This window comes from Ovis aries, chromosome 20 (assembly GCF_016772045.2).
Source record: "Ovis aries strain OAR_USU_Benz2616 breed Rambouillet chromosome 20, ARS-UI_Ramb_v3.0, whole genome shotgun sequence".
NCBI classification, from domain to species: domain Eukaryota; kingdom Metazoa; phylum Chordata; class Mammalia; order Artiodactyla; family Bovidae; genus Ovis; species Ovis aries.
This window is the reverse complement of record NC_056073.1, coordinates 13,187,418-13,214,027: the sequence shown is the minus strand read 5'-3', so window position 1 is coordinate 13,214,027 and position 26,610 is coordinate 13,187,418. Positions and strand designations below refer to the sequence as shown.

The window sequence follows — 26,610 nt, the reverse complement described above, 5'->3', positions numbered from 1 at the left end:
AGAGAGAGCATCAAGCCAAAGAGGGTCAAGACCTTTCAAACCTTGAGATCCCGTGACGTTTGCATTGTAGGCTTTGGGTTTGCATGGGACCTGTCGCCCCCTTCCCCTCTCCTCTTTCTCCCTTTTGGAAGGTAAAAGGTAAAATGGGTGGGAATGTCTATCTTATGCTTTGTCCCATCATTGCATTTTGGAAGCACATACCTTGTCAGGTCTCACAGGTTCACAGCCAACAAGGGATTTTTTGCCTTAGGATGAATCCTTCTTTGAGTCTCACCCATATCTGATTTAGATGATACCTCAGTGGATGAGATTTAGCATTGATGCTGGCACAAGCCGGGGGCTGGTGGAGTGAAACGAATGTATTTCACATGAGAAGGACAAAAACTGGGGGGAGTGGGGTCAGGGGCAGAATGTTATAAACTGTATGTGTCCTCCAAAAATTCGTAAGTTGACATCTGACCTCCAAAGTGATTGTATTTGGAGATGAGTCTTTAGGTCATGAAGGCGGGGCTCTCATGAAGAGGATTTGTGCCCTGATGAAAAGAGGCCAGAGAGCTCTCTCTCTCTACCATGTGAGGACACAAGAATTCGGCAGTCTTGACCTGACCTTGCAGACCCCTTGACCTCAGAACGCCAGCCTCCAGAACAGTGAGAAATAAATTCCTGTAGTCGAAGCCATCCCATCCATGGCATTCTGTTATAGCAGCTTGAACGGACTGACTACCATCCGTAACAGGAGTCTTGGCGTCTGTTAGATTGGGCCGCCACAAGAGAAACCACACACGGCAGAGGGACAGCTCTGGTTTCTTTCTCTTCCTCTTCTTATAAGGGCACCAATCCTATGCTGGGGACTCCACCCTCATAATCTCATCCAAACAAGTTACCTTACAAGGGCCCCACCTCCAGATACCATCACGCTGGGGAATCAATTCCCACATACGAGTTTTCGGGAGCCACAAACTCTCAATCAATCCATACAGCTCCTAACTATAAACTCTAGATTTCTCCTCTGCAAACCTCCTTCCATACGTTTTTCTCCTACTGATCTGTCTTTACAGCGATGTGTATGCCAGGAGGATCCTGCCCTCGCCTGGCCCCCTCCTGCACAGCCTGGAGCAGAGCAGCCCTGGTGCCCCCACGGAGGACAGGTCTGTGGCCTTCTTCCCGCTCTGACTCCCGCGACAGCCCTGCCATGGGTGCAGTGGGCTGAAACCACCAGTCGGCTTCTCTCAACCCCAGCAGCCCCTCAGTGCAGTGGCCTCACAGATGGAGCCCAGGGCAGGCCTCCACCCTGGCACCCCAGGAATTCCCTGGAATCTCTCACAAATGCCAACTCCCAGAGCTGAGGAAGTGTCCCCAGAGTCACCGGGGCCCCATGCAGGCGGAGTTGCTTCACGTGCGTGCATGCATGCTAAGTCGCTTCAGTCAAGTCTGACTCTCTGCGACCCCAAGGACTGTAGCCCAACAGGCTCCTCTGTCCATGGGATTCTCCACGAAGAATACTGGTGTGGGTTGCCATGCCCTCCTTCCGGGGGATCTTCCCGACCCAGGGATGGAACCTGCGTCTCTTATGTCTCCTGCCCTGGCAGGCGGCTTCTTTACCACTAGCGCCACCCAGGAAGCCCACGTGTCCTTGTAAATTGATGTACCTGGGGCCACTAAAGGAACAGGAGCCAGCCCAGGGGCAGTTCCATGTAGCCCACCAGCCCCACGCAGAGTCCCCAGGTGGGAAGGGATGGAGTTGATAGGCCTGGCCTCAGGCTGAGCAAAACTAATGTGGCCCCTACCCCCAGTACGTATCTCCAGTGCCCTCTGACTAGACTACCCACGAGCCCTGCTTCACCCGGCAGGCCCTGTTCTTCTCCACAGGCTGCCCAGGGGTGAATTCCACCCCCCATCACCCCCCACTCCACCCCTACACCCCCACTCTGGATGGAAGGCACAACTGCAGAGCAGCCCGCGCCTCCCTGCCCCAGCTCTGCTCTAGCTCTTCTCGCTGAGCTGCAGTCAGAACGCCAAATATTGCATGAGGCGATAAGCAACCCTCTGCTACATACAATCCTCCCCACCTCCCAAGGGAGTGGATACTGTCCATGTCGTTTGGAGTGACAGGTGTGAGGACGGATGCTTGTCAGAGCCAGGAGAGCACCTCGTTTGAATTTCTCAAGGAGGATTTTACGTCTAGGGGTTGGATGGAAAATGAGAAGGGAGAGGGGCCTTGCATCTGTCCCTTTTTAAAGGGGAAAAGAAATCTCATGTCTTCCAAATCTTATTGGCCACAATCCGGTCACCTGACCACACATAGCTGCAAAGAAGGCTGGGAAATGTAGTATTCTGAGGGTGGCAACTTGCTGGGCTAAATAGTGTATGGTTCTGTTTTTAAGGAGAGAAGGGGAAAGAGTTACCTCTGTCTCAGGAACAACTAGCTAAGGGTTAGCTAAGCAGCTCCTCCAGGGCCGAGATCATGGTCAGGCCCAAGGTGGGGAGGCCAGGGCGGAACTGGAACAACAGGGAGCTGAGAAAGCAGGAAGCTTCTGCAGGTTCCCAAAGCCTCAGGCAGGGCCTTGCGCTCACCTCCCATGGGGGTGGGGGTGGGGGTGCAGTGGGGTCACGTCCTAGAGGATACGACACCTAAGCCGGGGGCTGAGGAAGGCAGGCCCACCCTAGAATGGGCTTGGTTTGTGTCAGTTAGAGGTGGGGCAGAGAGAGGTGGGCGTGAGGGGATGGAGGAGGTGCTGAAAGCTCCTGCAGCCATGTGAAGGTCTGGGGACAGAGCAGGCCAGACCAGAGGCCGGGAGGAGCCTGGTCTATCAGAGAAACGGGGTGGCTGGAGTGCAGTGAGCAGCCTAGATCACACAGGGACGAGTCCAAATTTCATCCCAAGGCTGATGAGAAGCCACGAAGGGTTTGACCCAAAAGACCAGGCGCCATGTGCCTCGCGTGGGTGCAGGCGGCTTGCTGCAGGGGCTGCAGAGAAGCGGGGGTGAGAGCGGATCCAGCCATGAGCATGGAAAAGTGCCCTGGAAAGGTGAATCCCACGGCCAAAGGTCAAGCGTGGTAAAGTGTGGTGTGTCATTGTCCCCAGCATCCCAGAGAGGCCAGTGTCGTCCGTCCCTCTCACAGGGGACAGCCAGACAGACTCCGACATCCTGGCCTTCATCAAGGCCAGACAGAACATCCTGCAGAGGACAGGTAAGAGCCCCTTCCCCAGCAGCTCCTCCAGGGCCCAGGTCATGGTCAGGCCCTAGGTTGGGGCGGGGGGAGGGGCTGCGTGGGGAAAGCTGGAACAACAGGGAGCTGAGGAAACAGGAAGCTTCCGCAGGTTCCCAAAGCCTCAGGCAGGGCCTTGCGGTCACCTCCTGCATTGCCCACCGCTGCCTCCTCCTGGAGACAGCCCCAGAAGGCAGCCTCGGACACACCGAGATGGGCCAAGGGGGTGGCCAGCCCAGGGGGCCCCTGCCTGCCCCTCTTGGCAAAGCATCCCTCCACCCCCAGCTCTTTAGGATGATGTCTGGTCGCCTGTCCCCAGAGCCAGCTCCCCTCTGTTTGCCTGCTCCAAACAGGAAGGGCTGACCAGTGGTTTGGAACTTGTTCAACCCCCAGCTCGAAATCTTACTCTCCTGTTGGAGCCTGGTTCTTGCCAGCGAGTTGTAGGTGTGAACACCACTTGAAGGCCCAGGCCCGAGGACATGGGAACAGTCAGAGAAGAAATATGCAGTGTGTCAGGAGCTGAAACAGAAAGAGAAAGAGAAGGCCCAGCCTGGCCTCCATCACTGGCCTCCCCCCACTTCCTCATGGCCCCTGCCTTCCTGCACAGACAGGACTTCTTCCCTCTCCCTGGAGACCCGTGGGACCAGCCTCCATCTGGGGCCCCTGACCCCAGCCCTGTTTTTAGTCTTAGCCTCATTCCAGTAATCCAAAGGCTACTTGTCTGGCTTAGCGTTGCTTTCACACGGCCACAAGGCACCAGATGGGTTAGGGTTAGGGTTAGGGTTAGAAAAATTTGGATTCAGATTGAGTAGTCTCCAAGCCACACACCCCCTCCCCCCGCCCCAGTCATCCCCCAAATACTCCAAATGATACGTATCAGACACAGACCAATACCAGACAGCCAGTCGGTAAATGAGCACTGTGTTTATTAGGCACCTTCTGTATGCTGGGCACTGTACCAGTGCTGGGGCCATATCAGTGAACAAGACTGAAGCCCTTGACAGGCTGGAAGGAGGGAGAGAGACTGTGAACACATCCCAGAGACATAAGATTATCCTCGGTGCCAATGAGAGCTCTGAAGCAGCTGGAATATGTGATGCATAGAGATCCGCAGAGAGATGCCTTTATCTGGGAGAGGGGAAGGGGGAGACTCAAAACTGAGGCCTAAGAGTGAGGGTGACGCAGCCATGTGGCTCTGGGGGCCAGGGTTCCACTCACTCTGGGAGGAGCAGCAAGGGCCAGCCCAGAGGGGAAGGACTCAGCTTGGCCACAGGGTGGGACAGAGACTGGCACGGCTGGGACGGGGGGCCAAGCCAGAGAGGAGGGCAGGATCCCACAGGCCTCCTGGGCTTGGCTTCTGCTCCAGGAGCGCATGGTGGGAACTCGGGGAAGAACTGAAACCATAGCGTGATGTCATCTGACCAGTGGTTTGGAAAGCTCACTCCAGCCACAGAGTGTCGTGCAGGCCACAGAAGACCAGGAGCCAGCGGTTCTCAGGGAGGTACCTTCCTGGGAAGGTCCGGATGGCCCGGACTTACGGCCGCCTGCACAGGACACGTGGGGGTCACAAGGACTTGTTTATACACTGAAAGGAACGGCCCAGGAAGGGGAGAAAAAATGGAGGGAGATTTATGATGTGGGAAACAGGACCAAAATGCAAGAGAAAATTCTTTGAGGAAGTTGATGGAATAATGTCCAGGACATAAGTGGAGGGAGCATTGGTTCCTGGAGCTAGGAGACAACCCCACCCCCCAGAACAAATTCATAAAATTCAACCATCATTTGTCCCATCCAGAAGTCTACAAATAAGCAATATTTTAAAGTTCCATTTACTCAGCTTTTGTTTCACACATTAGCGACGTGACCCTGCAGCCCGCTCCAAAGAGAAAAGGCAGACATCCAAGGTCTATGGCAGGGTGGCATCTTCCTGCTAACACCAGGCCTGGCTGGTGCAGAAGACTGGGTCAAAGACTGGGCACTCTTGTTTTTGTTTTTTTTTTAACTATTTATTTTTATGTATTTATTTTATTTGGCTGCACCAGGTCTTTGTTGCAGCACGCAGGATGGTCCATTTTCTTTGTGGCATGCGGAATCTTAGTTGCTTACATGCACGATCTTAGTTCCCTGACCAGGGATCGAACCTGGGCCCCCCGCATTGTGAGCAGCATGGAGTCTCAGTCACTGGACCACCAGGGAACTCCAGCTGGGATGCTTTCATTATGATGTTTAGAGCAGGTTACCAGTTATATGTTTTCTTCATGAACATTATTCCGTGTGGCGCCCTCAACATGCCTGTAAGGCGCACAGAACCACGAGTGTGATCCCCCCTTTTGGCAGGAGAGGAAGCTGAGGTACGCCCCCCGCCACCCACCACCCCCGACTGCAATGGCAGAGCCAGGAGAACCCAAGCCTCCCGTGTGCTCCGCTGGGCCGAGCCGTCTGGAAAGCCAGCTTGCTCGCGGGTGTTTTCCCTCAGCCTCCACCCTCCCTGCAGCTGGGGAGCTTGGTTCTCCAAACAAACGGCAGCCTGGAAGTAATTCATCAAAACAAACACAAGTTCGAGGGTTCAGTTTTTATTCCCCAAGCGGGGGGAAATAATCCCGGGTTCTTAGTGACCACGGGGCCCCAGGGAAGCTGAAGACAGGGTGACAAAGGGCCCCCCTCTGGCCAGGTCGGGGCTGCAGAGCAGCAGGTGCGGTCTCCCCCGCCCCCAACACGTGGCAGATGGCCCCGGTCCACCACGCCGCACTGTCTACACAGCCCACTTATCAGGCCTCCCTGTGGGCAAACACATGGGCTGGGCCCAGGCACCTTGCCCTCCCCACCACAGCCAAAGCAAACACTGCCCGTCCCTGCCCTGGGCCCCTCTGCTCCTAATTCAGTGGAGCTGTCTGGCGGGGCTCCTTCACAAGTGCTCATTATGGGGGATTTGTGACCGTCAGCCAAGGAACAAGAGCCCGGAAAGGGTGATTTAGCCGGCTCTTAGGCTTCAGCAAAGGCCAGGATGAATCTGTTTGATTTAGGATTCCTGGGGAAGCTGTGGAGCGTTTCAATCCCTGCCTGGGGCACATGTGGACAGGTATATCTCCCCCGGAAGGGGCATTAGTCATCCAAGGTGTCAAAGCTGCTGTTTCTAGCTGCCAACGGTGGCTTCAAGAGCGGAGAAAATGAGATTAACCCCTTTCTAGACTCTTCCTTAATCCCTGAGTTTGGAAGAATGTCTGTCTGGAACCTTGATGTTTGCTGTGAACCCCGCCATGACCACACTGCCCTCTTCTCCAGCCAGGAGGAGAACCGCCAAAGCCCCCCAGCGCCCCTAGCCCCAGCACCTCCGCTCTGAGAAGCCCCTGGCTCTCTCCTTCAGTCAGGAGCCCTCCCAGGGAAACAGAAACAACACAGGTCTGGGAAGGAAGAGACCGAGACGTAAGGGCTCTCCATCTCAGCCCTGGGCGACCCTGGGCTGCTCACCTCCTCCAGCCTCCCTGTCACCCCTGTCAGGTTCAGATTCCACCTTTGCCCCGGTGGGCAACTCTCCTGAGACAAGGTCCACAAAGTTCCCTCATAACCTGCCGAGCACCAGGGAGCCATCAGCGGGGAAACTGGCCTGTGTGTTGAGACCTGATCCTACACGGTGAGGTGCGGTGGAGGTTTCAGTGGTGTAATAGTGCCCTCTACCCTGGGAATCCACAGTCACAAAAACCCCAGCATCGACTGGTAGCTCCATTACTTAAATGAGGTTCATAGAGAATGAACAGGAACCAGGACATTTGTTGTTAGTGGAGGTTGATCTGTGCAAGGGGCTATGTCTTTGAATATCGTGCACTCTGAGCCCAGCCCTGGGGCCTTTCTTCTCAGCCCCACCCTCACCCCCAGTCCTCACCGCAGGCAAGTGTCTGGGGCAGTGAAGCAGGGACAGCCCTAGTGGGGCGCTGGCTCCGACTCTCTGCTCCTTACCAGGAATCCTGGCCCAGGATGCTTCTCAGTGGTGCAGAAGAAGCCTCAGACCCGTGACTTGGTCCACAGCCACATGCTTCATGGCCCTCAGTACCTGCCCTCGCCAACTCTTGGAACAGAGAGATGAAAGCAGCGGGTTTGGGCCTGGCCGTTCTTTAGAACAGCTGGGACCCAGAGATTCTGATTTAATCCATCCTGAGAGTGGCCTGGATATGAGGATTCCTAACAGCGCCCTAGACATTTCCAACCTGCACCAGAGCTGGGGGAACCTTGGGTCCAGAGTGACTAGAACACATCACCTTCCCACACTCTGGTGTGTTTGACTTTCTTCCTTCCTGGTCTAGGAGTCAATTACGACAGTCAGGAATATCTTAAAAACAAGGACTGGGCTTCCCTGGTGGCTCAATGGTGAAGAATCTGCCTGCCAATGCCGGAGATGTGGGTGCAGTCCCTGATTCAGGATTATCCCACACGCCACAGAGCAGCTAAGCCCGAGCACCAAGCGTCCTGGGCCAGGATTCCTGGTAAGGAGCACAGAGCCCGTGCTCCGGAGCCCGGGAGCAGCAGCTACTGCGCCCAAGAGCCCTAGAGCCTGTGCTCTCCAACGAGAAGCCCCCCCAGTGAGAAGCCCCCGCACTGCAGCTAGAGAGGAGACCCCACAGAGAATTCTGGGCAGCAATGACGACCCAGTGCAGCCAAAAAATAAATAATTCTTTTTAAATAAATAAGGACATCTCAGGACTTCCCTGGTGGTCCAGTGGCTAAGAATCCACCTGCCAGTGCACGGGACACAGGTTCTACCCCTGGTCCAGGAAGATCCCACATGCCGTGGAGCAACTAAGCCCACGGGGCCGCAACTACTGAAGCCCATGCTCCAGAGCCCGTGCTCCGCAACAAGAGAAGCCGCCGTCATGAGAAGCCCACATCCCACAAATACAGAGTGGCCCCCTCTTGGCACAACGAGAGGAAGCCCGCACAGAGCAGTGAAGACCCAGGGCAGCCAAAAATGAAATAAAGTTTTTAAATTTAAAAAATAATAATAAGGACCATCTCCATTGAATTAGACAGTGAAGTCCACAGAACTAGATCTTGCACACAGAACTAAATTCGGGGATCAAGGGTTCATAGCCTTGAATTGTTTTCAACATCTTCCTCCCTGTTACTTCCCACATTCGCTGCATCACAGAGAATCACCGACTTCCCCTCCGGAAGAGCAAGCCCACACCCCCCACTGCCAGGTACCCCACGTCCACACCTGGATGCTGCAGCTGCCTCATCTCTCTGTCCGCTGCAGTTTTTAAAAAAATACGGTGTTCTTTACCCAAGGATCTTCAGAAATTCTTATGGTAGCCAAACTTTAAGCAAATGAACTGCATGTCCCCCATATTAGTTCTCATACTTTTGTGGGCCCAGTGAGTCTGAGTGGGGCCCAAGAGTCTACATCTCTTAACAAGCTCCTGAAGATGCCTGTGTCCACAGGTCAGTGGACCCCACATTTGCAAAGCAAGGAGCCACACTAGCTACTTTTTCCAGGTACCCGGTCTACTCCAGCGATTTGGAAGTGAGAAAAGTGAGCCCCAGAGAACAAGCATGTTTTACCCAAGGTCACACCATCCTGGCTAGAACCCAGGGGTCTTGCTTCTTAGGCCAGAGAACCCTTTCTCCATGCCCCGCCATGGAAAGCTACAGGATGGGGCCACATGGTCAGGATTAAACATCATGGAACATAATGAATACCTGGAGCAAAAAGCAAGGAGCAAATCTGCAAGAATGAAACAGGTGTGTCAGCGAAAACCGTGGAGCTGGAAAATTAGTGTGGGTCCTGGCTCGGGGTGATGAGACTTTTGCAAAGAGCAAAGCAGGCAGGCATTTCCTACAGCATTTGGGGAGCAGATGCAGCTCCCTGGGAGTAAGGCCCTGAGTGGAGCGCCACCTGATAGCCACAGGGGGTGATCCAAGAGGTCCGTGACCCAAGCAGAGCCTAACCGAGACCACCGTCTCCTTTCAGGTTTCCAGTAAGCACCCCGGTGTGTTGTGGCAGCAAGAACGGACTCCAGACGAAGGTCTCAGCTCCAGCAGCGACCTGTGGACTGCTGGAAGCAATTGGTGACTTGGATCCCAGTCGGGAGGCTGTGTTTCTTTAAGGATGGAGCCCTGGATGCTTGCTGCCAGTGGGGCTGGGGCCAGGCTCACGGTGCTGTCCTTGCTGTGGGTGCTGGAGCCGTGGGCAGCCAGGCGGTGCCGGGTTCTAGGGGTGGAATGAGTGCTTTAGCTCACCCTTGCTGTGGTCTTACACGTAGACAACTACAAGCCTTTGAGATCATGAAACAGTACCATCCCAGCGCAGTGGCCGGGAAGCTCACACTGGTAGGAGGAGGTGGAAATGAGTTATCTTTAGCTATGGGGTTGGCCAAAAAGCTCACATGGGTTTTTCTGTAACATCTTACAGGAAAATTCCAAATGAACTTCTCGACCAACCCAATATTTTCCCGCCACTCCCCTGCCCCAGCCCCTGGTTGAGACGCCCAGGAATGGCTGGAGCAGCCACACAGCAGGTCAGACCAAAGCCAAGGCAGTGGAGAGCGGCAGGGCATCCGGATGGCCAGCCCTGCCCTCCCAGGCCAGACCCCGCACCGTCACTCTCACGGTCCAGATGACCCGCGGGCGACGCCTGAATCAGCTGCGTCTCCAGGGAGCCGCCCCTGCAGCAGCACCCGGAGGGCAGTGGACGGCTCCCGGGAGCTCTGCTGAGATCCGCGAGGGGCGGTGTGGGTGTCTTGGGCCTCACCTTCACCCCGTGCCTCGGGGCTCGGCAGGGTTTGGGCCAATTCTCCCCGCTCCCACGGGGGAACGTGTCTCAGGGAGCCCTCAGCACTCCAGGCTCAGGGCCAGTGGAGGGTAGGCCGCCCCCTAGAGGCCCTTGGGGGACTGCCACCCGCCTCAGGACTCTGGCAGTAGGTTCAAGCCAGCTGCAGCGGGGTGGATTGGGGGTGAAGAGTTGGGGGGGAGGGGCTGGGGGGGCAGGGGCCCTGGAAATGCAACTAACCGAATAAAAGCACTTGCCCTGTCACCTCTGGCCCATGAGTCGCCCTGGGGAGGGAGCAGAGAGAGAGTACGGCATAGTCAGTTTCCCCACCCACCCTCCCGACCCTTTCAGGTCTGGGTAACAGGATCGTGCAAGAGAAGCTAGGTGATTACATTTCAAAGCTGGACAGAGCTCCTCTGACCCACACCCTTGTTTGTAACATTAGAAACCTGAAGCGGGGCAGGGCGGGGGTCGGGGGAGGCTTCGCTGGGGGCTCAGTGGTAAAGAATCCACCTGCCAGTGCAGGAGACAGGTTCCATCCCTGGTCCAGGAAGATTCCCCACGCCGACCGGGAGCCACAGCTCTTGAACCTGTGCTCTAGAGCCCAGAGGCGCAGCTACGGAAGCCCCTGTGCCCAGAACAAGAGGAGCCGCTGCACTGAGAAGCCCCAGCACCGCCGCTCGAGAGGAGCCCCGGCTCCCGGCAACTAGAGAAAGTCCGTGTAGCAACAGACTCAGCACAGCCAAGAATAAATGAAGACAATTATTTTAAAACAAGAAAAATGCAGTGAAAGGGAGGTCCTGGTTGTTAATTATACAGCCAGTTAGCGGCAGAGGTCCCCTCCTCGGACGGCTTTCCCTGATCACCCCAACCAGAGGGACACCCCCACCCTGGTCACCCTCTATCCCATCACTCTGTTATCTCTTCATCACTACCTGACAGATCTCAGATCTTTATTTGCTTTTTTTTCTTTCCCCTTTATTGGCCACAGTGCACGGCTTGTGGGATCTTAGTTCCCCAACCAGGGTTTGAACCCAGGTCCTCAGCACTGAGAGCAAGCCATCCTAATCACTGGCCTGCCAGAGAATCCCCTGCTTGCTTCTTCTCTAATGGTCTTCAGAGCCCACCACCACCAAGACTAAAAGCTCCACAACAAGGGATTGTTTGTCCTGCTCGTCACTGTGTCCCCAGCAATGTGTCCTCAGTTCACGAGTGGCAGAGTCAGAGCCCATGCTCCTGCTTCTTGGGCCCCCACGACCTCCCCTGGGCCCACTGGGCATTCTGGCACCCACGTGACATGTGGCAAATCCTTGGGAAAGTCCACGGAACCAGTGAGGGGGACACAAATTGCCCTCACAGCCTGATTCTAGAAGCCTCCCCAGGAGTCTGCAAGGCACATACATGCTCTTTCTCTCTCTCACTCTCTCTCTTAAGAGCCCCGAGGATGGCATGGAGTGGGCCAGGCTCCCTCAGAAACAGACTCAGAGTACCCGGCACACCTTGGTACCCAGCCCTCTGGAGCTGGTTCGTCTGCGGACCGTAATGCTCCTGCCCAGAAGTTACCTCCCAGACCCGAAGGCCTCGTTGACAGGGATGTGTGACATGGCCCCATGCAGAGCGCAAACCCGCCTCCTAGAACAGTCGCTGAGGCTTGAGAGGAAAAGACTAGGAAAAGAGAGAGGAACACAGACAGCCCCCGAAGTCTCTCCCTCCCCACAGAGGCTAGCCTCTGACGTGGACGGCCACTCCCCTGGTGCAACTTCCCCTCAGCCCTGTGGGCCCTGCAAATGGGAAGAGCGGAGGAAATGTTCTGGAAAGACCCTCCAGCAGGGTCTTTCCACACCGGGCATCCGCAATCCGCACCGGGTTCCAGAGAGCCGTGAAGAGGTCCAGAGTATCTGAGTTCACTCCAGGCGGAAATGTAGAGTTTTCCCAAAGCGGCCTGGCCAGTGACTTCCCACCCAGGTCCTAATAGGACCGAACTGGCTGTGCCAGTCCCGTGGCAGGAAGTATCAGGAGGAGGGAGGCTTAGAATGTGGCTTTCTCGGATCTTGGAAAGGGCGGGGGGTGGGGGGTGGTTAGAAAGCAGGTAGAGAAGCTGTGGTAGCCTGAATAACCCGCCTTAATTCTTCAAGCGCTGAGTAACAGAAACGGGCATCCAAAGCCCTGGCCATGGCCTCATCAGGGCAGAGTATGCCTCCTTCCCCCTTCAGTCTGGGCTCGGCCCTGTGACTTGCTTTGGTTAGTGGGGACATTGGCAGTTATGGTACAGCAGAGGTGTGAAAAGTGCTGGCCTGGCTGGGCCCGCCTCTTGCCAGGCTGGTGATCTCTGCTTGGCAAGAACATGCCCTGGGCAGGCGCTGTCCCCTTGAGCCTACACCCCAGAACACGCAGCGAGCAGACCTGGGCCCAGGCCACAGCCTGGATTTGAGCCCTGCAGCACTGGAGCCTGGATTGCCCGTCAGGTGGCCCAGGTCTGCTGAGCCTTGGCTGACCTGAGGACCCATACTCTTGAGAATAAATGCTGGCTGTCATTAGCCACTGAGACTTGGCAGGGTCGGGGGGTGACTTGCTACGAAGCATTAACTGTAGCAAGAGCCACAGAAATTGAAACCCAGAGATCGTATGTGAACAGCCCCAGAGTTTCTTTCGTTTCCTTCCCTCTATGCCGCCTATCGAAAGGCACTCGAGGGTTTCCGTGCCGGTCCAGTGGTTAAGATAACGCCTGCCAACACAGCGGCCACGGGTTCAATCCCTGCTCTGCGAAGATCCCACATGCCACAGAGCAACTAAGTCCGCGCACCACAACTACCGAAGCCCATGCCTAGAACCTGTGCTCGGCCGCAAGAGAAGCACCGCAACGAGAAGCTCGAGCACCGCAAGGAAGAGTAGCCCCCCACTCGCTGCAGCTGGAGAAAGCTCGCACACAGCGGCGAAGGCCCAGCACAACCAAGAAATGAAACAGTGCTAGGAGTAGTGAAAGCCACTCAGTCGCGTCCGACTCTTGCGACCCCATGGACTGTAGCCCGCCAGGCTCCTCTGTCCATGGGATTCCCCAGGCAAGAATACTGGAGCGGGCTGCCATTTCCTTCTCCAGGGGATCTTCCTGATGCAGGATTGAACCCATGTCTCCTGCACTGCAGGCAGAGGCTTTACCGACTGAGCTAGGAGGGAAGCAGGCGCTTGAGGGTGGGATGTATGGAGCTGGCACTTTGGGCCACGATAGAGCAACAGAGACCTGATTCAGCCTCCTCACTAAGCGACTGAGAACTAGACAAGACACATAAAACAAGGGTTTTCTGACGTGCGACCAAAGGCAGTGCAAGACCTGGAGCCCCAAGAGAAGAGAAACAGGAGAGGTGAGCCCGCTAGTCGCCTATGTGCAGGGCAGGCTGGCAGTGCAGGAGGCAGCCGCCCCGTCAACCCTCAGCTGGTAGGGATGGGAGTTGGGAGATAAGCACCCCACCCTCCTTCCACCCCGTGGGACAGCTCTGAGTGAGCCCTACACAGGTGGTGCCCCCCAGGGCCCCCACAGGTGGACCCCCAGGTGCCCACAGCAGCCACCTGCTCCATCACATGTGCAGGGCTGCCCACGTTCCTCCCCTGCCCACCTTCCCCACTTTCTTGGAATCCCTTCCTGGGCTCACTTCCCAGATAAACCACGCACATCTGGTCTCAGAGTCTGCTCCAAGGTCAACCCAACTCAGGCAAGGACACCTATTTCAGAGTCACGGCAGGGGGGCTCTTGCATCATGCTCTCGGCTGATGAGAATGGGAGTCCCCCCAACTTCAACTAGAGCCCCCCTCTCAACCTCACCACACACGGGGGCTCAGGGAAATCTCTCATGAGAAAGGAATCCCACTGCCCCAATAAACAATGGAATCTTCTGAACGAGATCAATAACAGGTGAGCTTTTCTGATTGTCCGTCTTCAGGCTCCTTCCCCTTGGCTTTCCCCACCCCCCGGGGGCCACACAGCCCAGCGGGACCTCCCCTGACTCTCTGGCCAGCAGGGCACTCACACCCACACGCCCTGCCTCCCACACCCTTCACGGGGGGTCACCACCAGGAGCCCAGACAACCACACCCCGGGCTTGTGGCTCTGGCCCCATGCGCCACCGTGTAGGTGGGCACCGTTAGGGTGGCAGGACCTGAGACCGGAGCTCTCCACCTGCCCTTTCCCCTGCAGGGGCCGCACCTGGGCCAGGTGGGCCTCGGCCCCTCCCCGAGCTCTGGTCCGGAATGTACCATTCTCGTTTGTGCAGGTACACGCCCAAGAGCAACTCTGTGAGTGAATACCGATGTTGGCCGGCGGCTGGGCGGGCTGGCCTGCCCTCCCCTCCAGGCTCGCTCAGACGGAAAGAGGCCCACATCCAGCTGCTCTGTTTGCCCTGCACCCTCTGGCCACTGTACTTGAAATTGATCGGGGTTGGGGGGAGAGTTGTTTTTCTTCTTTTTTCCTCCAATCTCCTTATTAGTTCAGCCTCAGAAGGTCCCTTATCACTGCCGGATGTCAGGCCACACTCTGCCAGCAGGCCTGGCCACGTTAGACTCTCCATTAATTGATTTTGCCCTCCCACCTTGGGGGAAGCACAAATTGGCGCTGCCCATTAGCAGCAGTAATTCCCTGAAAGGGATTATAAATCATGCCCTGTGTCCGTCCATCACTCCCAGTGGAGTGGCGCCCACGTTGGGAGGTGTCATGCAGGCAGGGACCATGTCTGATGGGCAGGGGAGGGCCCCGCAGGCCTGAAGTTTCCCTCCTAAACCTAGGCCACAGCCAGGTAGGGGAGCAGCCAAGGCAGGTGCCAGCACACAGAGGGCATTCGGCTCACATGTTCTGTGCGTGAAGCGGAGGCAGGGCAGGCACTGGCCCTGGAGTGGGGAGCGCCTCGGGGACTGATCAAGCTGAGCTCCTGGCAAGCCCACCATGAAGGCTCCACCCTTTAGCTCTGTGGCCCCCTTTAGCCAGAAGAGCTCCTGGGAAAGGCTGTCTTAAACTCCAGCCAGGTGGCTCAGACAGTAAAGAAGCCGCCTGCAATGCAGGGGTCCGGGGTTCAATCCCTGGTTCGGGAAGATCCCCCGGAGAAGGGAATGGCTACCCGCTCCAGTATTCTTGCCTGGAGAATCCCATGGACAGAGGATCCGGCGGGGTACAGCCCAGGAGGCCACAAAGAGTCGGACACAACTGAGCAACACACACACAATGCCCTGTGAGAGGAAACAGCAGCAGCAGGGAGAAATGGGGCAAGGCCCCAACAGGGGGTCCCCAAAGGAGTGGGGGTCTTGGCCCACAGGGCGCCTGGCATCCTTCCTGTCCAGGCCCTGAGGGAGCCCTGTCCATCTGCAACAGACTACCCTCCCCACCGTGCTCGCCCATCTCCCCCTCCCTTTCCTTCCACCTGAGAACCACCACCATCACCTGCAGACCACGACCAGACTCACCAAGGATATTCGCACAGAAGAGGTTGCTAAGACCCGCCCGAGTCCCCAGACAGCAGCAGGCGAGCCAAATGGTAAAGGAGAACTCTTCACATACTGAGCTTCTCCTAGGCAATAAAACGGGATTTGATTATCACACACCTGGCAAGTGTGTAAGCATAACCCTAGCTTAGAGCCAGGACCGAGGGCAAGATGTGTGACTCAGATGCTTGCTTCTGCCCCAGGACCAGCCGGTCTCCCAGCATGGTGCTGTCTGGGAAAGCTCTGGGTGTGAGGAAGGCCTTACAGGAGATGGCTGTGGACCTCCCGGTGGCCTCAGGGACCCAGAGCCAGCAGGACTGCAAGGAAGGCACCTGCCACCCCCAGACAGGGCCCCGACTGAAGCTTGAACTTATCTAACCATTGAGAAGTAATAACCCCTAACTGTGGCTTAAACAAATCAGGCTGAGGTTTCAAACCTGTTTAAATCTAGAGATAGGTGTGTGCAGGAATCAGCGGAGCATCTTTGCGATGCTCCGTGACCTTTCCCGCAAGGACACGGGATGGCTGAGCAGGGGCCAGCATCCATGCATTCAGGGCAGACCACCCTTGGTTTGGATGCATCACCCTCAGCCTGCTCCTCCGCAGCTGTCTCTGATTGGCCAGAACCAGGTCTCGGGGTTGGGGGGGGGGGGGCGGGTGGCCCTGCTGCAAGGGAGCTCCGAAAGCGGGTGCAAGGGGCAGGCAATCCCCTGATCCCCTCCTCTTCTCTGGGCCCCTCTCCTCCGCTTCCACGTGTTTGCTCCTAATGGCCTGGCCGCACCTGGGGCTCCTCGGTGGACTGTCCACAGGCTCCTGGAGCCATTTTGCCTGCAGTTGCAGAGCCAGAAATGCCAGATGACTGCCTGGGTGGGAACGATGATAGCCCGGCCTCCCTGCCTCCAGGGGACTAACTGGGGGCACTTCACCCCCCAGGGCTCCCCAGAAACCGGGGTAGGACAGGGCAACTGTGCTTTGTTTAACCCCCTATGGGTCTTCACTTACTTCACTGCCCATACATAAAGCACCCTCGCAGGGCTTTATTGTTTATTTGTTCCTGAGACAGTGAGGAGTAGGATTATCATGATGGGTGAGATTAGCCGGGCTCCACTGCCTGGAGCTGACATGTACAAATGTGGGGCTGTGTTCGCCGACAAGGAGGGAAAAGCTATCAGCGCAGGAACTCGTGTCCGCTGCGGGCACAGCTCGTTACAGGAAACACCAGAGAACTCAAGCAGATTATACTGACAACCCTCGCACAGTGCTGGTGGGCATGTAGAATGGCACAGGTACTTTGGAAAGCAGTCTGGTGGTTCCTCAAATAATTAAACATAGAGTGATCATGTGACCCAGCAATTCTACTCTTAAGGACACTAAATGAAAAGTTACAATCCCACTAAAAGAGACTCGTACGTGAACTCTCATAGCAGTATTATTCATAACAGCCAAATATCTATCAACTGATAAATGGGTATATAAATATACATAAAATGTTGGTACATATCCATGGAATGAAATATTATTCAGCCATAAAGAGTGGAGTAGTGACACTTGCTACATTTCAGATAAACCTTGAAAACATTATGCTAATTGAAGAAGCCAGACACAAAAGTCCATGTATTGTATGACTGCATTTAAATGAAATGCTGTCTAACAAGGCCCTATTGTATAGCACTGAACTACTGATACATTCGATATCCTGTGATTAAACTATAAGGGAAAAGAATATTTTTTTTAAATGTATATATGTGTGTAACTGAGTCACTTTGCTGTACAGCAGACATTGGTACTATGGTGTTAATCAACTATACTTCACTTTTTAAAAATTTTTAAACATGTCCAGATTAGGGAAATCCTGAGACAGCAAGTTAACTGTTGCCAGAGGCCAAGGGGACAGGCTGGACGGACAGGGGTGACAGCTAAAATGTGTACAACGTTCCGATCTGAGGTTTTAAAAATATTCTAAAAATTGGTCTTGGGATACTTGCAGGCCTCTGAGTATTCTTGAACAGAGAAACCATTCAATCCTATACTTTGAGTGTGTGAATGGTAGCATGTGAGTTATAAATTTAAAAAAGAAAAAAAGCTGCTGCAAATACACACACGCGCACAGAGAAAGAGAGGAAAACAGCCTCGATTCCACCCGCCCAGAGTGAACCACTGCTAGCACCTCCGGGCCGGGAGGCACTCTGTTTTAGCATCTTTTTACTCACACGTCTCACTGACGTAGCCTCCCAAGGGAACCTGCTAAGGATTTCAAGCAAGGAGGATTTTCAGCAAAAACTCTAAAGCAAATGCATCCGGTTTCTTAGGAACATCAACCCTCACACTTTTCCTCATCCCGGCTGTCATTTGTCTGTTTGCTTTCTCCTGATTTGTCACCCAGGTCTCTCATCCATGGGTTCCCCCAAGAGGCAGGTCCATCCTTCCAGCCCCATTTTGTAGCCAAGGCAACTGAGTGCAAGTTTTATTCACACCCGTTCTGATTTCTTCCCAGCTCCTAAGCCTGGGGCTCAGAAGCCGTCATGGGTGAGAAGCTGGGAGCTGCTAAGGGAGCCGGGACAGAGTGAAGCGGAGCATCCGATTTGGTCCCCAAACACCCATCCAACTTGAAGGCAAAAAGTGGGACACGATGTGCTCAGGAGAACCATTAGTTCTCTTTGAGGGGTCCCTGCCGCTGACCTGCTGCTCTCCATGGGGAAAAAAAAAGCCTGGGTGGGGGGTGGCAGTCCTGTTTGCACTCAGGGCACTTAGTGCAGCCAAGCTGAGCTGCACTGTTCAAACAGACTCCCCAGCCTCCGAACACCTGTGCCGCCAGGGAGGGTGAGGCAGGCAGGAGGCCGGACCAGGTCCCCGGGTGCTTCCCGCCTCCGTTTCCACAGCCACCCCCACGGCCCTGGCACAGTCCTGGGCCCGCCATGCCCCGCGCCGGGCTGTGCAGCCGCTGGGGCGGCCGGGTGCTGCCCCTGCTCCTGGCCTACATCTGCTACCTGCTGCTCGGCGCCACCATCTTCCAGCTGCTGGAGAAGCAGGCAGAGTCTCAGTCCAGGGACCGGTTCCAGTTTGAGAAGCTGCGCTTCCTGGAGAACTACACCTGCCTGGACCAGCAGGCCGTGGAGCAGTTTGTGCAGGTGGAGGGGGGAGGCTAATGTGGGATGGAGTTTGGTGACGGGGAGGGGAGAGGGGGAGAGTCGCAGAATGCAGGTCCAGAGCCATCGCCGATGGCTGAGGCCCCATTGGAAGCTGAGCGTGATGGGCACAGAGAGCCAGGGGAGACGTGAGGTCAGAGTCTGGCCCCCAGGGTCTATAACTGGATTGCTGTGTGACATTGGGGAAGCCACTTAACCTCTCTGGTCCCCTTCTAGGTGAGGAGAATAGTCTTATATGTGCCGCAGACGTTTGAGAGCTGATGGAAGGCTCTAGGCTGCCACTTGCTGCATAAATGTGAACCGTGGGTCAGGGCTACCAGCGCTGTGCACACTTCTGCCCCCACACTCCTCGCTTCCCCTTCCCCGGCTCCAGGCAGCTTCTTCCTCTACCGTCCCACTAGCTCACCTCCCCCCTCCCCGGGGTGCTGACCACACTGTGGGTGGGAGACACAGATGAAGGTCAGGAGCAGCCACCACGCCAGCTGCCGCGGACCTGGGCTTCGTGAGCAACAGCCAGGGTGACTGAGCCCCACCCTTCTGGTGCCGACAGGGCATCTCTGGTGACAGATGGGTCATCCCTGCTTGGACCCCTTCTGTAGAAACTCTGGGGCCCCAGTCCCCTCTCTCGCAGAAACCAGCCAAAACCAGGGTGTTGTGGGGGAGGGTGAGACCAGGGGGTCCAGTGGGGCACAACGCCCACCGCAAAGGAGCAAGCCACATGCAGGTTCATCACAATGACTGCTCTTTACTGAGTGTTTACAATGTGCCCCAAACAGCAGGGAGCAGGGCCATCACGAGGTGGGTAGACCAGTACCGGTCCATCCCCTGGGGCCCAGTGTTTTCTGTGTGTTTCCTCATAATTACCTATTGCCACCACTCTCTCAGATTTGCAGGCAGGGACTGGTGGGGTATGCAGCCCAGAGCTGCATAGTTAATGGCAGAAGCAGAACTCGAACCCAAGCCAGCTTCTCCTCGCCACACAGCTTAACATAAGTGCAGGGGGCAGCTCTCAAAGGCTGGGCCCTGGCCTAGCAGCATCAGCCCTACGTGGATGCTCCTTACAAAGGCCACCCTTCAGGTCCCACCCCAGACCTCCTGAGTCAGGAACTCCAGGGGGCAGCCAGGGCAACAGGCTGTGTGTTAACAAGTCCTCAGGCCACACTGATGGACCCCCAAGAACAGCAGGCCTAGAAGATGAGAGGTAGGCTGGCTGGTCAGAGAACTTTCCAGAGTCGTGAGAAGCCCTTTCTCCCAGGAAAAGGGGCTTCCGGCCTCAGGTTTCACTTCCTCACTCCCCAGCAGCACAGGGCTGGGACCATAGCACCCCAGTCAGGGCTGAGAAGGGCTCAGGATGGGGAGTAAGGCAGAGGCCCTGGAAACCCTCCACCCTCAGCTCCTGGTTGGAAGCAATCCCTGGAGCTGCAGAGAGAGCAGGGGGAGGACTGGTAGCTGGTATGTAATTAAAGGCACAGGCTTGACTGCAATCCTGAGGGAGGTGCCACTGATGAAAGGCCCCCAGACCTCCCCGGGGGTCCTCAGCCTCCTTGGGAGGGACCTTCACTTGCCAGGGGATGTCCAAGTGAGAAGCAGAAGAATGCCAGGTAAGATTCCCAAAGAACGCACGTGACAGTCATCGCTCGATGTCCGCGCGGGATTTCTTCCAGGAACCCCAGAGATACTCTCCGTATCCCCGGTGTGAACTGCGCTGGTGTGAATCTCCTGGATACGCAGGGCCTGCTCTACTGTTCAGATGACAGTAGGGGGAGCGGAGCTAAAACAGTAACAAAAGCAGTATTGAAGACCGACACCATCAGGAAACTTGCCCAGGGTGCAAGTCTGCCTTTCTCACCTGGGCACGGGGATTCTTAGAGCAGAATGCACAGTCCGCACTGGGAGCCCCCCCCCCCCCAGCACCCTCCGCACTGCGGCCCCTCCTTGCAGGATGGAGACCCCCAGACTGGCGGAGGGGACAGCCGGCTCCTAGGGGCAGCGCTGCTCCCATGGGCGAGGGTCTCTGGGGAGCAGGCGTGTTCTGGAATGTTCGGTTCTGGCCTCTCTGGATGTGTGGGAAAGGGAAAGAGGCCAAGGTTCACATGAGAAGAGGCCAGTTCTGCCAAAGTGAGGAGAAGCAGACAGCCCCTGTCACGACATCCAGACTGGCCTGGCCCTCACAGGGGTCACCCCCAGCCCCGGCAGAGCTTGCTCACGCAGCCAGCGGGGAAGCGGTTCCCACAGCCACTGGAGGCCGGAGCTTTCCCCTCCCCCCACCTCCCTCTGGCCTTTGGGGCTCTACCAGGTGGCCAGGCTGCACGGCTACCCTGGGACAATTCACGGCTACAGGGGCGGGGTTTGGGAGCAGATGGGGGCAGGTGTCCTGACCACCTCCTAGAGGGCTTGGCGGGGGACAGAGTGGCTTAGGCTTGAGTCTGCAGGGTTCAAGTTCTATAAAGAACAGCATGCACACACGTGCAACATACGGCGCCCATGCACACACCACATGTATACAACTCACCTCACATATACACCACCAACACACACGTAGAGAAGACCTTTGCCCTGGCTTCTGATGGAATTTCTCCTATACACCTGGGACTCACCAGGGGGCGGCAGAGAGCAAGCCTGCCAGCTCACCTGGAAGCTCAGAGAACTCAAGGTCCTCTGTCCACCATCAGCCCCCAGAGAGGGCAGCCCCATGGCTTTCCTGTGGTCCCAAACCTCCTGTTCACAAGTACACCCTTTCAGGAACATCCAACCCAAAGTCTTCTCATTGTCCTGGCAACCCCTGGGGTCTCACCCTCTTGGCTATAGGCAACATGTCCCACCTGGATGGCTCCATAAGTACTGTCTGTCCCCTTGGGACCATCTCTCTTCCGCTAGCCACACTTAAAGCCCACATCACACTCAGCCCTTGGCCAGCGAAGCAGGAAGTGAGCTTGGAATTCAGCGACCTTGGGCAAGTCAGCCACTCTGAGCCTTAGTTTCCTCTTCCATGAAATGGGAATGTGACTTAAGAACTTCACTAGGTGAAACGCAGCGGGGAGGCTGGCCACCAGCCGGTGCTATCAGCAACCTCTTCCTCCCACCCCCTGCTGCTCCACAGGTCATCATGGAAGCCTGGGTGAAGGGCGTGAACCCCAAGGGCAACTCCACCAACCCCAGCAACTGGGACTTCGGCAGCAGTTTCTTCTTTGCAGGCACGGTTGTCACCACTATAGGTAAAGCGTTGGGATGGAGAAGCCCACCCCCAGTACCCCCACTGAAGTTTGAGTTCCCCAAAAGCAGTGGCCGAGACAAGGATGTGGTTTATCTCAGAGACGATTCTGGGAAGCAGGAGAAGTGGGAGAGTGAAACAGGAAGAGGAGAAAGGGCAACAGAGTTTGCAATCATGAGCAGGGGACTGGTTAGGGCCACTGGGTTCACCAGTGCTGGGGACCCTCTGAGAAACTGAGGAGAGCCCAGCCAAGCGGGGAGGAAGGAGGCGTATTTGTCTACCGACTCCTGCCCTGGCTGGTTGGGGACTGAGTCCGGATGTATGAATTCTCCAGCATTTCAGACCTGCCCCCAGACCAAACACGCTCCTGTGGCCAGAAGAACCCCTCAGGTAGACAGAGAGGTAGGGACTTGGGGTGGAGAGTCCCCTGCGTGTGCAAGAGCTGTCCACTCAGCTGCAACTGCTGTCCCAGTGTTCCCAGGGGACAGAGCGCCAACAGCATCTGCTCTACTCCCTCGGCCAGAAAACCCATGCCCCTCCCACAAGGAACCCCTGCATCCTGCGGAGCCCTGTCTCCCCATTCATCCAATTAAGTTCCATACACCGTCCTTGAATTCAGGTGACATTAAAGCAGTTGGAGTGGAGGTAGCACAGTGTGAACTTGGATCAGACCCAAGGATAGAGTGGAGATAGCAGAGTATGACCTTGGATCAGACCCAAGCTTGGCTCTCAAGGAGCTTCTGATCCAATAACGAAGGATAAGATAAGCACGCTAAAAATAGGAGCACAGGGCAAACTAGATAGCTAGATAGGAATGACACAAAGCACTGTGGGGAATCACACCTGGTAAACAGGAAGAGGCTGGCAGTCAGGAGGGCTTCCTGGAGGTGGTGTTTTTGGAAGGATACTTACCAATAGAGATCATTCCAGAAGAGGTTGAGAAGAGTGTTCATGAGAACAGAGGCGCTTTCTCTCAGCCCCGCCCCATTCTCCCCTTTGCACCTCTCCTCCCTGTGGTGGTGGGAAATCAGCCTCTGCTAGAGTCTGTCAGGGAGGCCATTCCGAATTCTCCCTTCCTCATATTTGCGCCCTCTCCCCCACCTGCAGGATATGGGAACCTGGCCCCCAGCACAGAGGCAGGCCAGGTCTTCTGTGTCTTCTATGCCCTGGTGGGCATCCCGCTCAACGTGGGCTTCCTCAACCACCTGGGCACAGGGCTGCGTGCCCACCTGACCATGCTGGAGAGGTGGGAGGACCAGCCCAGACGCTCCCAGGTAAGGTCCTCCCTCCCCACAGCCCCTCTGGGACAGACTCTTTTGCGCTTACGTCGCCCAGACAGAATCTGGCTAGCAGGGTGTTAGGGGTCGACAACCATGGACGAAAAGGACCAGGTGGACGGAGGAGCGAAATTGTGGCGCAGGCTGGACAAAGCCTCAGCCCACCCCTCAAGGAGCTGGGCAGGTGCCGGTGGCACAAGCTGCCCCACAGTGGGCGCTGACGTGGCCAGGACTCTGCCCCGGCCTCAATCGGGCATGGCAAGGTGTGCCCTTGGGCCAGGCTGAAATACACCCTGAGAGAGACGGTTGGAGGCCACCTGCTGGCGGCTCAGCTAGGCCTTCTTCAAAGGGGGATCTATCTGGGCACACACCTCCATGATCATCAGAGAACTCCATGCCACCCTGAACACCCCCAGTGCCCACCCTGTCATCTGGGCCCTTGCAAAGCTATGCAAAGAGGCAGAGGTGTAGCAGGATTGGGGACGGCTCAGGGACCATCTTCCATCCTATATCTAAGTCCTCGGGGTCCTGCACACATGGACACCAAGCCGAAAGGCATCTCCAACTTGACCCACTGACACAGTCCTGCTGACCAGCTCTTTCTCTGGCCTGGACAAGATGTCACACACCGAGAAATACAACCCCCGCCCCACAGGGGTGCAGGCTAAGGACCTGACTATGGCCCAGCCCATTTCCTAGCTCGCCCCAGACCCCCTCCCCTGCTTATAACCATGGGCCTTCCGAGCGGACTCAGAGACTCCTCCGCTTCCAGCTGCTGCAGATCCTGGGCCTGGCCCTCTTCTTGGCACTGGGGACGCTGCTCATTCTCATCTTGCCACCCATGGTCTTCAGCCACGTGGAGGGCTGGAGCTTCAGCGAGGGCTTCTACTTCGCCTTCATCACCCTCAGCACCATCGGCTTCGGGGACTATGTCGTCGGTGAGAAAGGGGCAGCCACAGATCACAGGGTGGGGGCCACTGGGATTCGGGGTGGGGGGGATGTCAGCAGGGGGAAGGGGGTAATTCTTGAGGACCAGAGAGCCCCTGGTTATTCAAGGGAGACAAACACTTTGTGAGGCTGCTGGAAATTCTCACAACATCCTTAGAAGTCACTGGTCCGGGAACCCATCACCCTTTCCCCGCCCCAGGGGCCTCACCTGCTGATCCTTATTAGGGGGAGGCTGGTGGGAACCCTTTTGGAACCTGGAGGGTGGCTGTCCCTCAGACCACTGACACTGATAGTGTCCCCCTTCCCTGCCAGGCACAGACCCCAGCAAGCATTACCTCTCGGTGTACCGGAGTCTGGCAGCCATCTGGATCCTCCTGGGCCTGGCGTGGCTGGCGCTGGTCCTCCCACTGGGCCCCCTGCTTCTGCACCGGTGCTCCCAGCTCTGGCTGCTCGGCAGAGGCCTTGGTCTCAAGGAAGGGGGAGCCCCCGAGACCAGTGGGCTCCCTAGACCTCAGAAGATTCCCATCTCTGCATGAGCCCTGCCCCCAAACCGTGGCCGCAGAAGCCCCTCACAGCATCCTTTGTCCACCCCAGAGGCCCCCTGGATTTCCTGCCACACCTCCTCCTCAGCCAGCCCACTCACTTCCCAGCCAGAACTGGTCTCAGGAGCTCTCCAGAGAGAGAAAGGAGACAGGAGGGCTCAAGAAAGTGACAGAAAGGAGACAGAACGGGAGACGGATGTGTGCTGTGATTCCCAAGCCCCTCCACCTGCGGGGACGTCCCTGGTGGTCCAGCGGTTAAGGCTCCACTCTTCCAATGGGTGTGGGTTTGATCCCTGGTTGGGGAACCAAGATCCCACATGCTGTGCAGCATGGCCAAAAAATTAAAAAAATTAAAATGACCCAAAAAAGTTGAATCCAGACATGGATCATTATGACCAAATCTCCATCGCACTTCCTGAACTGCCCCCACCCCCTACCCCAGAAGATCTCATACAGGACAGCAAACAAAGGCTGTATCTGAGGCTGTATCTGTGCCTCATTTGATACGTGTGTGAGGCATCATCAGGCCCCCAGTGTGTGTCAGGCGCCGGGCCAGGCTCCAGGGCAGCAGCAGTGACGCTCCTGCCCCCCAGGTGGAAGGACTAGACAAGCAGAGAGGCAACCAAAACCTCATGGCACGGGCAGACCAGGATATGACGCACACCCATGGGACCCACTGGCCCAGGCAGGGACTCTGGAGCCATCATCATGCAAAGAGGATGCCTGCCTTCAGGAAGCTCCAGCTAGAGGGGTGGGCTGGCTGCCTCTAGGTCTGCCAGTTCCCCTTGCCTAGAGGTCTAGAGCTGTCCGTGAACAAGGCTTCAGCACTCCTGGGCGTCCCGCCCACTTTCCTGAGTATGGCCTCCCTTGACTGCCTCATGGCACCCTTTGATCTCATTACCCCTTCTGGGCTCTTACAAGCCCTTCCAAACCCTCCCTGGGAAAACACCAGCCCAGCTGATCCCAGGAGATTTCCAGGAAACGAGCTGTGAGGAGGCCCAGCCTCCTCTGGGAATACCTCATGCAGCCTGGCCTCTCTCCTGCCCGACTGTGACACCTCTGGCCAGAAGGAGAAGAGATTTATACCAGTCCGTCCCAAGCCAGGGGCTTCCCTGGTGGGCGCAGTAGTGGTGAAGAACCCACCTGCCACTGCAGGTAGATGTTAAGAGACATGGATTCAGTCCCTGGGTCAGGAAGATCCCCTGGAGGAGGACATGGCAACCCACTCCAGTAGTCTTGCCTGGAGAATTCCAGGGACAGTGGAGCCTGGCAGGCTACATACAGTCCATAGGGCCACAAAGAGTTGGACACGACTGAAGTGAATTAGCACACACGCACATTACAAAAGGCCCAAACTCACCAAGGACTGCAAACCTCTCTCAGCAAGACAGACTGGGGACCTCTGGACAGGACTGAGGTTAGACCGAGAAGCCGAGGAGGCTCTGGGTGGGACACCCAGGGAAGGATCTACAGCAGCAAGAGACCCGGGCTACACCCAGGACTTGCTGGCATGGAGGAGAAGCCTGAGAAACTGGGAACCCCCAGGACTCTTTATATTGAATCCTTCCTCCATCCCGGGTGGAGGAGGGAATGGGGAAGGGGGCATCTTCAGAAGCAGGGAATGGACAAGCCCACTGGCAGAGACTCCTCTTGCCTCCCAAGTTCACGAGCAATTGGCGATAGATTGCTGGGATCTCAAATCCTTGGGTATATAAGGCAAGGATGGTGATGGGAGAGATCCAGAGAGGGCTTGACAGGCAGCGGGCCCTTGGTGATGATCCCAGGGCCTCAGGGAAATAAACTTGCCTGCCGCTTTCTCCTCCCCCTGAGTGCGGTCTGCAAGAGTTCCTCCCACCGTTTGCTACAGACAGCACTCGGGGAGGCCCTGGGCAGGTCTTTCCCAGCGCCTGCGGTCACCAGCGGCCCTCCCCTTCTCCCTGAGCTAGGCGTGCCTGGGGGGTGGGCACGCCACACGCATTCGAGGCGGGGCCAGATGCCCACAGCTTACCCTCTTTTTGTCCCGGGATTGGATCCCAGTGCGGGGTGGGGCAGA

At 56.4% G+C, this 26,610-nt stretch overlaps 2 protein-coding genes across 5 annotated transcripts in view; both read left to right on the top strand.

The window, feature by feature from the left end:
* The window catches only part of KIF6 (kinesin family member 6), a 428,173-nt gene extending 418,012 nt beyond the window's left edge, over positions 1-10,161 (top strand). For all 4 annotated transcript variants that reach the window (XM_060403167.1, XM_042236762.2, XM_012100599.5 and 1 more), the window contains 3 exons: positions 1,059-1,148; positions 3,086-3,192; positions 9,173-10,161. In XM_060403167.1, the coding sequence (XP_060259150.1) occupies positions 1,059-1,148; positions 3,086-3,192; positions 9,173-9,183 (208 nt within the window). In that variant the 3' untranslated portion in view covers positions 9,184-10,161. The remainder of the gene's footprint in view (positions 1-1,058; positions 1,149-3,085; positions 3,193-9,172) is intronic.
* Positions 10,162-18,252: 8,091 nt separating this feature from the next.
* On the top strand, positions 18,253-24,931 carry KCNK16 (potassium two pore domain channel subfamily K member 16). The gene is made up of 5 exons (XM_004019206.6): positions 18,253-18,561; positions 21,680-21,794; positions 22,898-23,064; positions 23,840-24,005; positions 24,328-24,931. Exons 1-5 carry the CDS (start codon positions 18,349-18,351, stop codon positions 24,549-24,551), a joined length of 885 nt encoding a protein of 294 aa, XP_004019255.2. The 5' UTR covers positions 18,253-18,348; the 3' UTR covers positions 24,552-24,931.
* Positions 24,932-26,610: the final 1,679 nt, after the last annotated feature.

What these genes read in the sequence shown, in the direction of transcription:
- KCNK16 (XM_004019206.6), top strand. Translation starts at nt 18,349, where the DNA reads ATGCCCCGCGCCGGGCTGTGCAGCCGCTGGGGCGGCCGGGTGCTGCCC. An exon ending in ACCAGCCCAGACGCTCCCAG is followed by an intron (nt 23,065 to 23,839) that starts GTAAGGTCCTCC and finishes CTCCGCTTCCAG; the next exon opens with CTGCTGCAGATCCTGGGCCT. An exon ending in CTTCGGGGACTATGTCGTCG is followed by an intron (nt 24,006 to 24,327) that starts GTGAGAAAGGGG and finishes CTTCCCTGCCAG; the next exon opens with GCACAGACCCCAGCAAGCAT.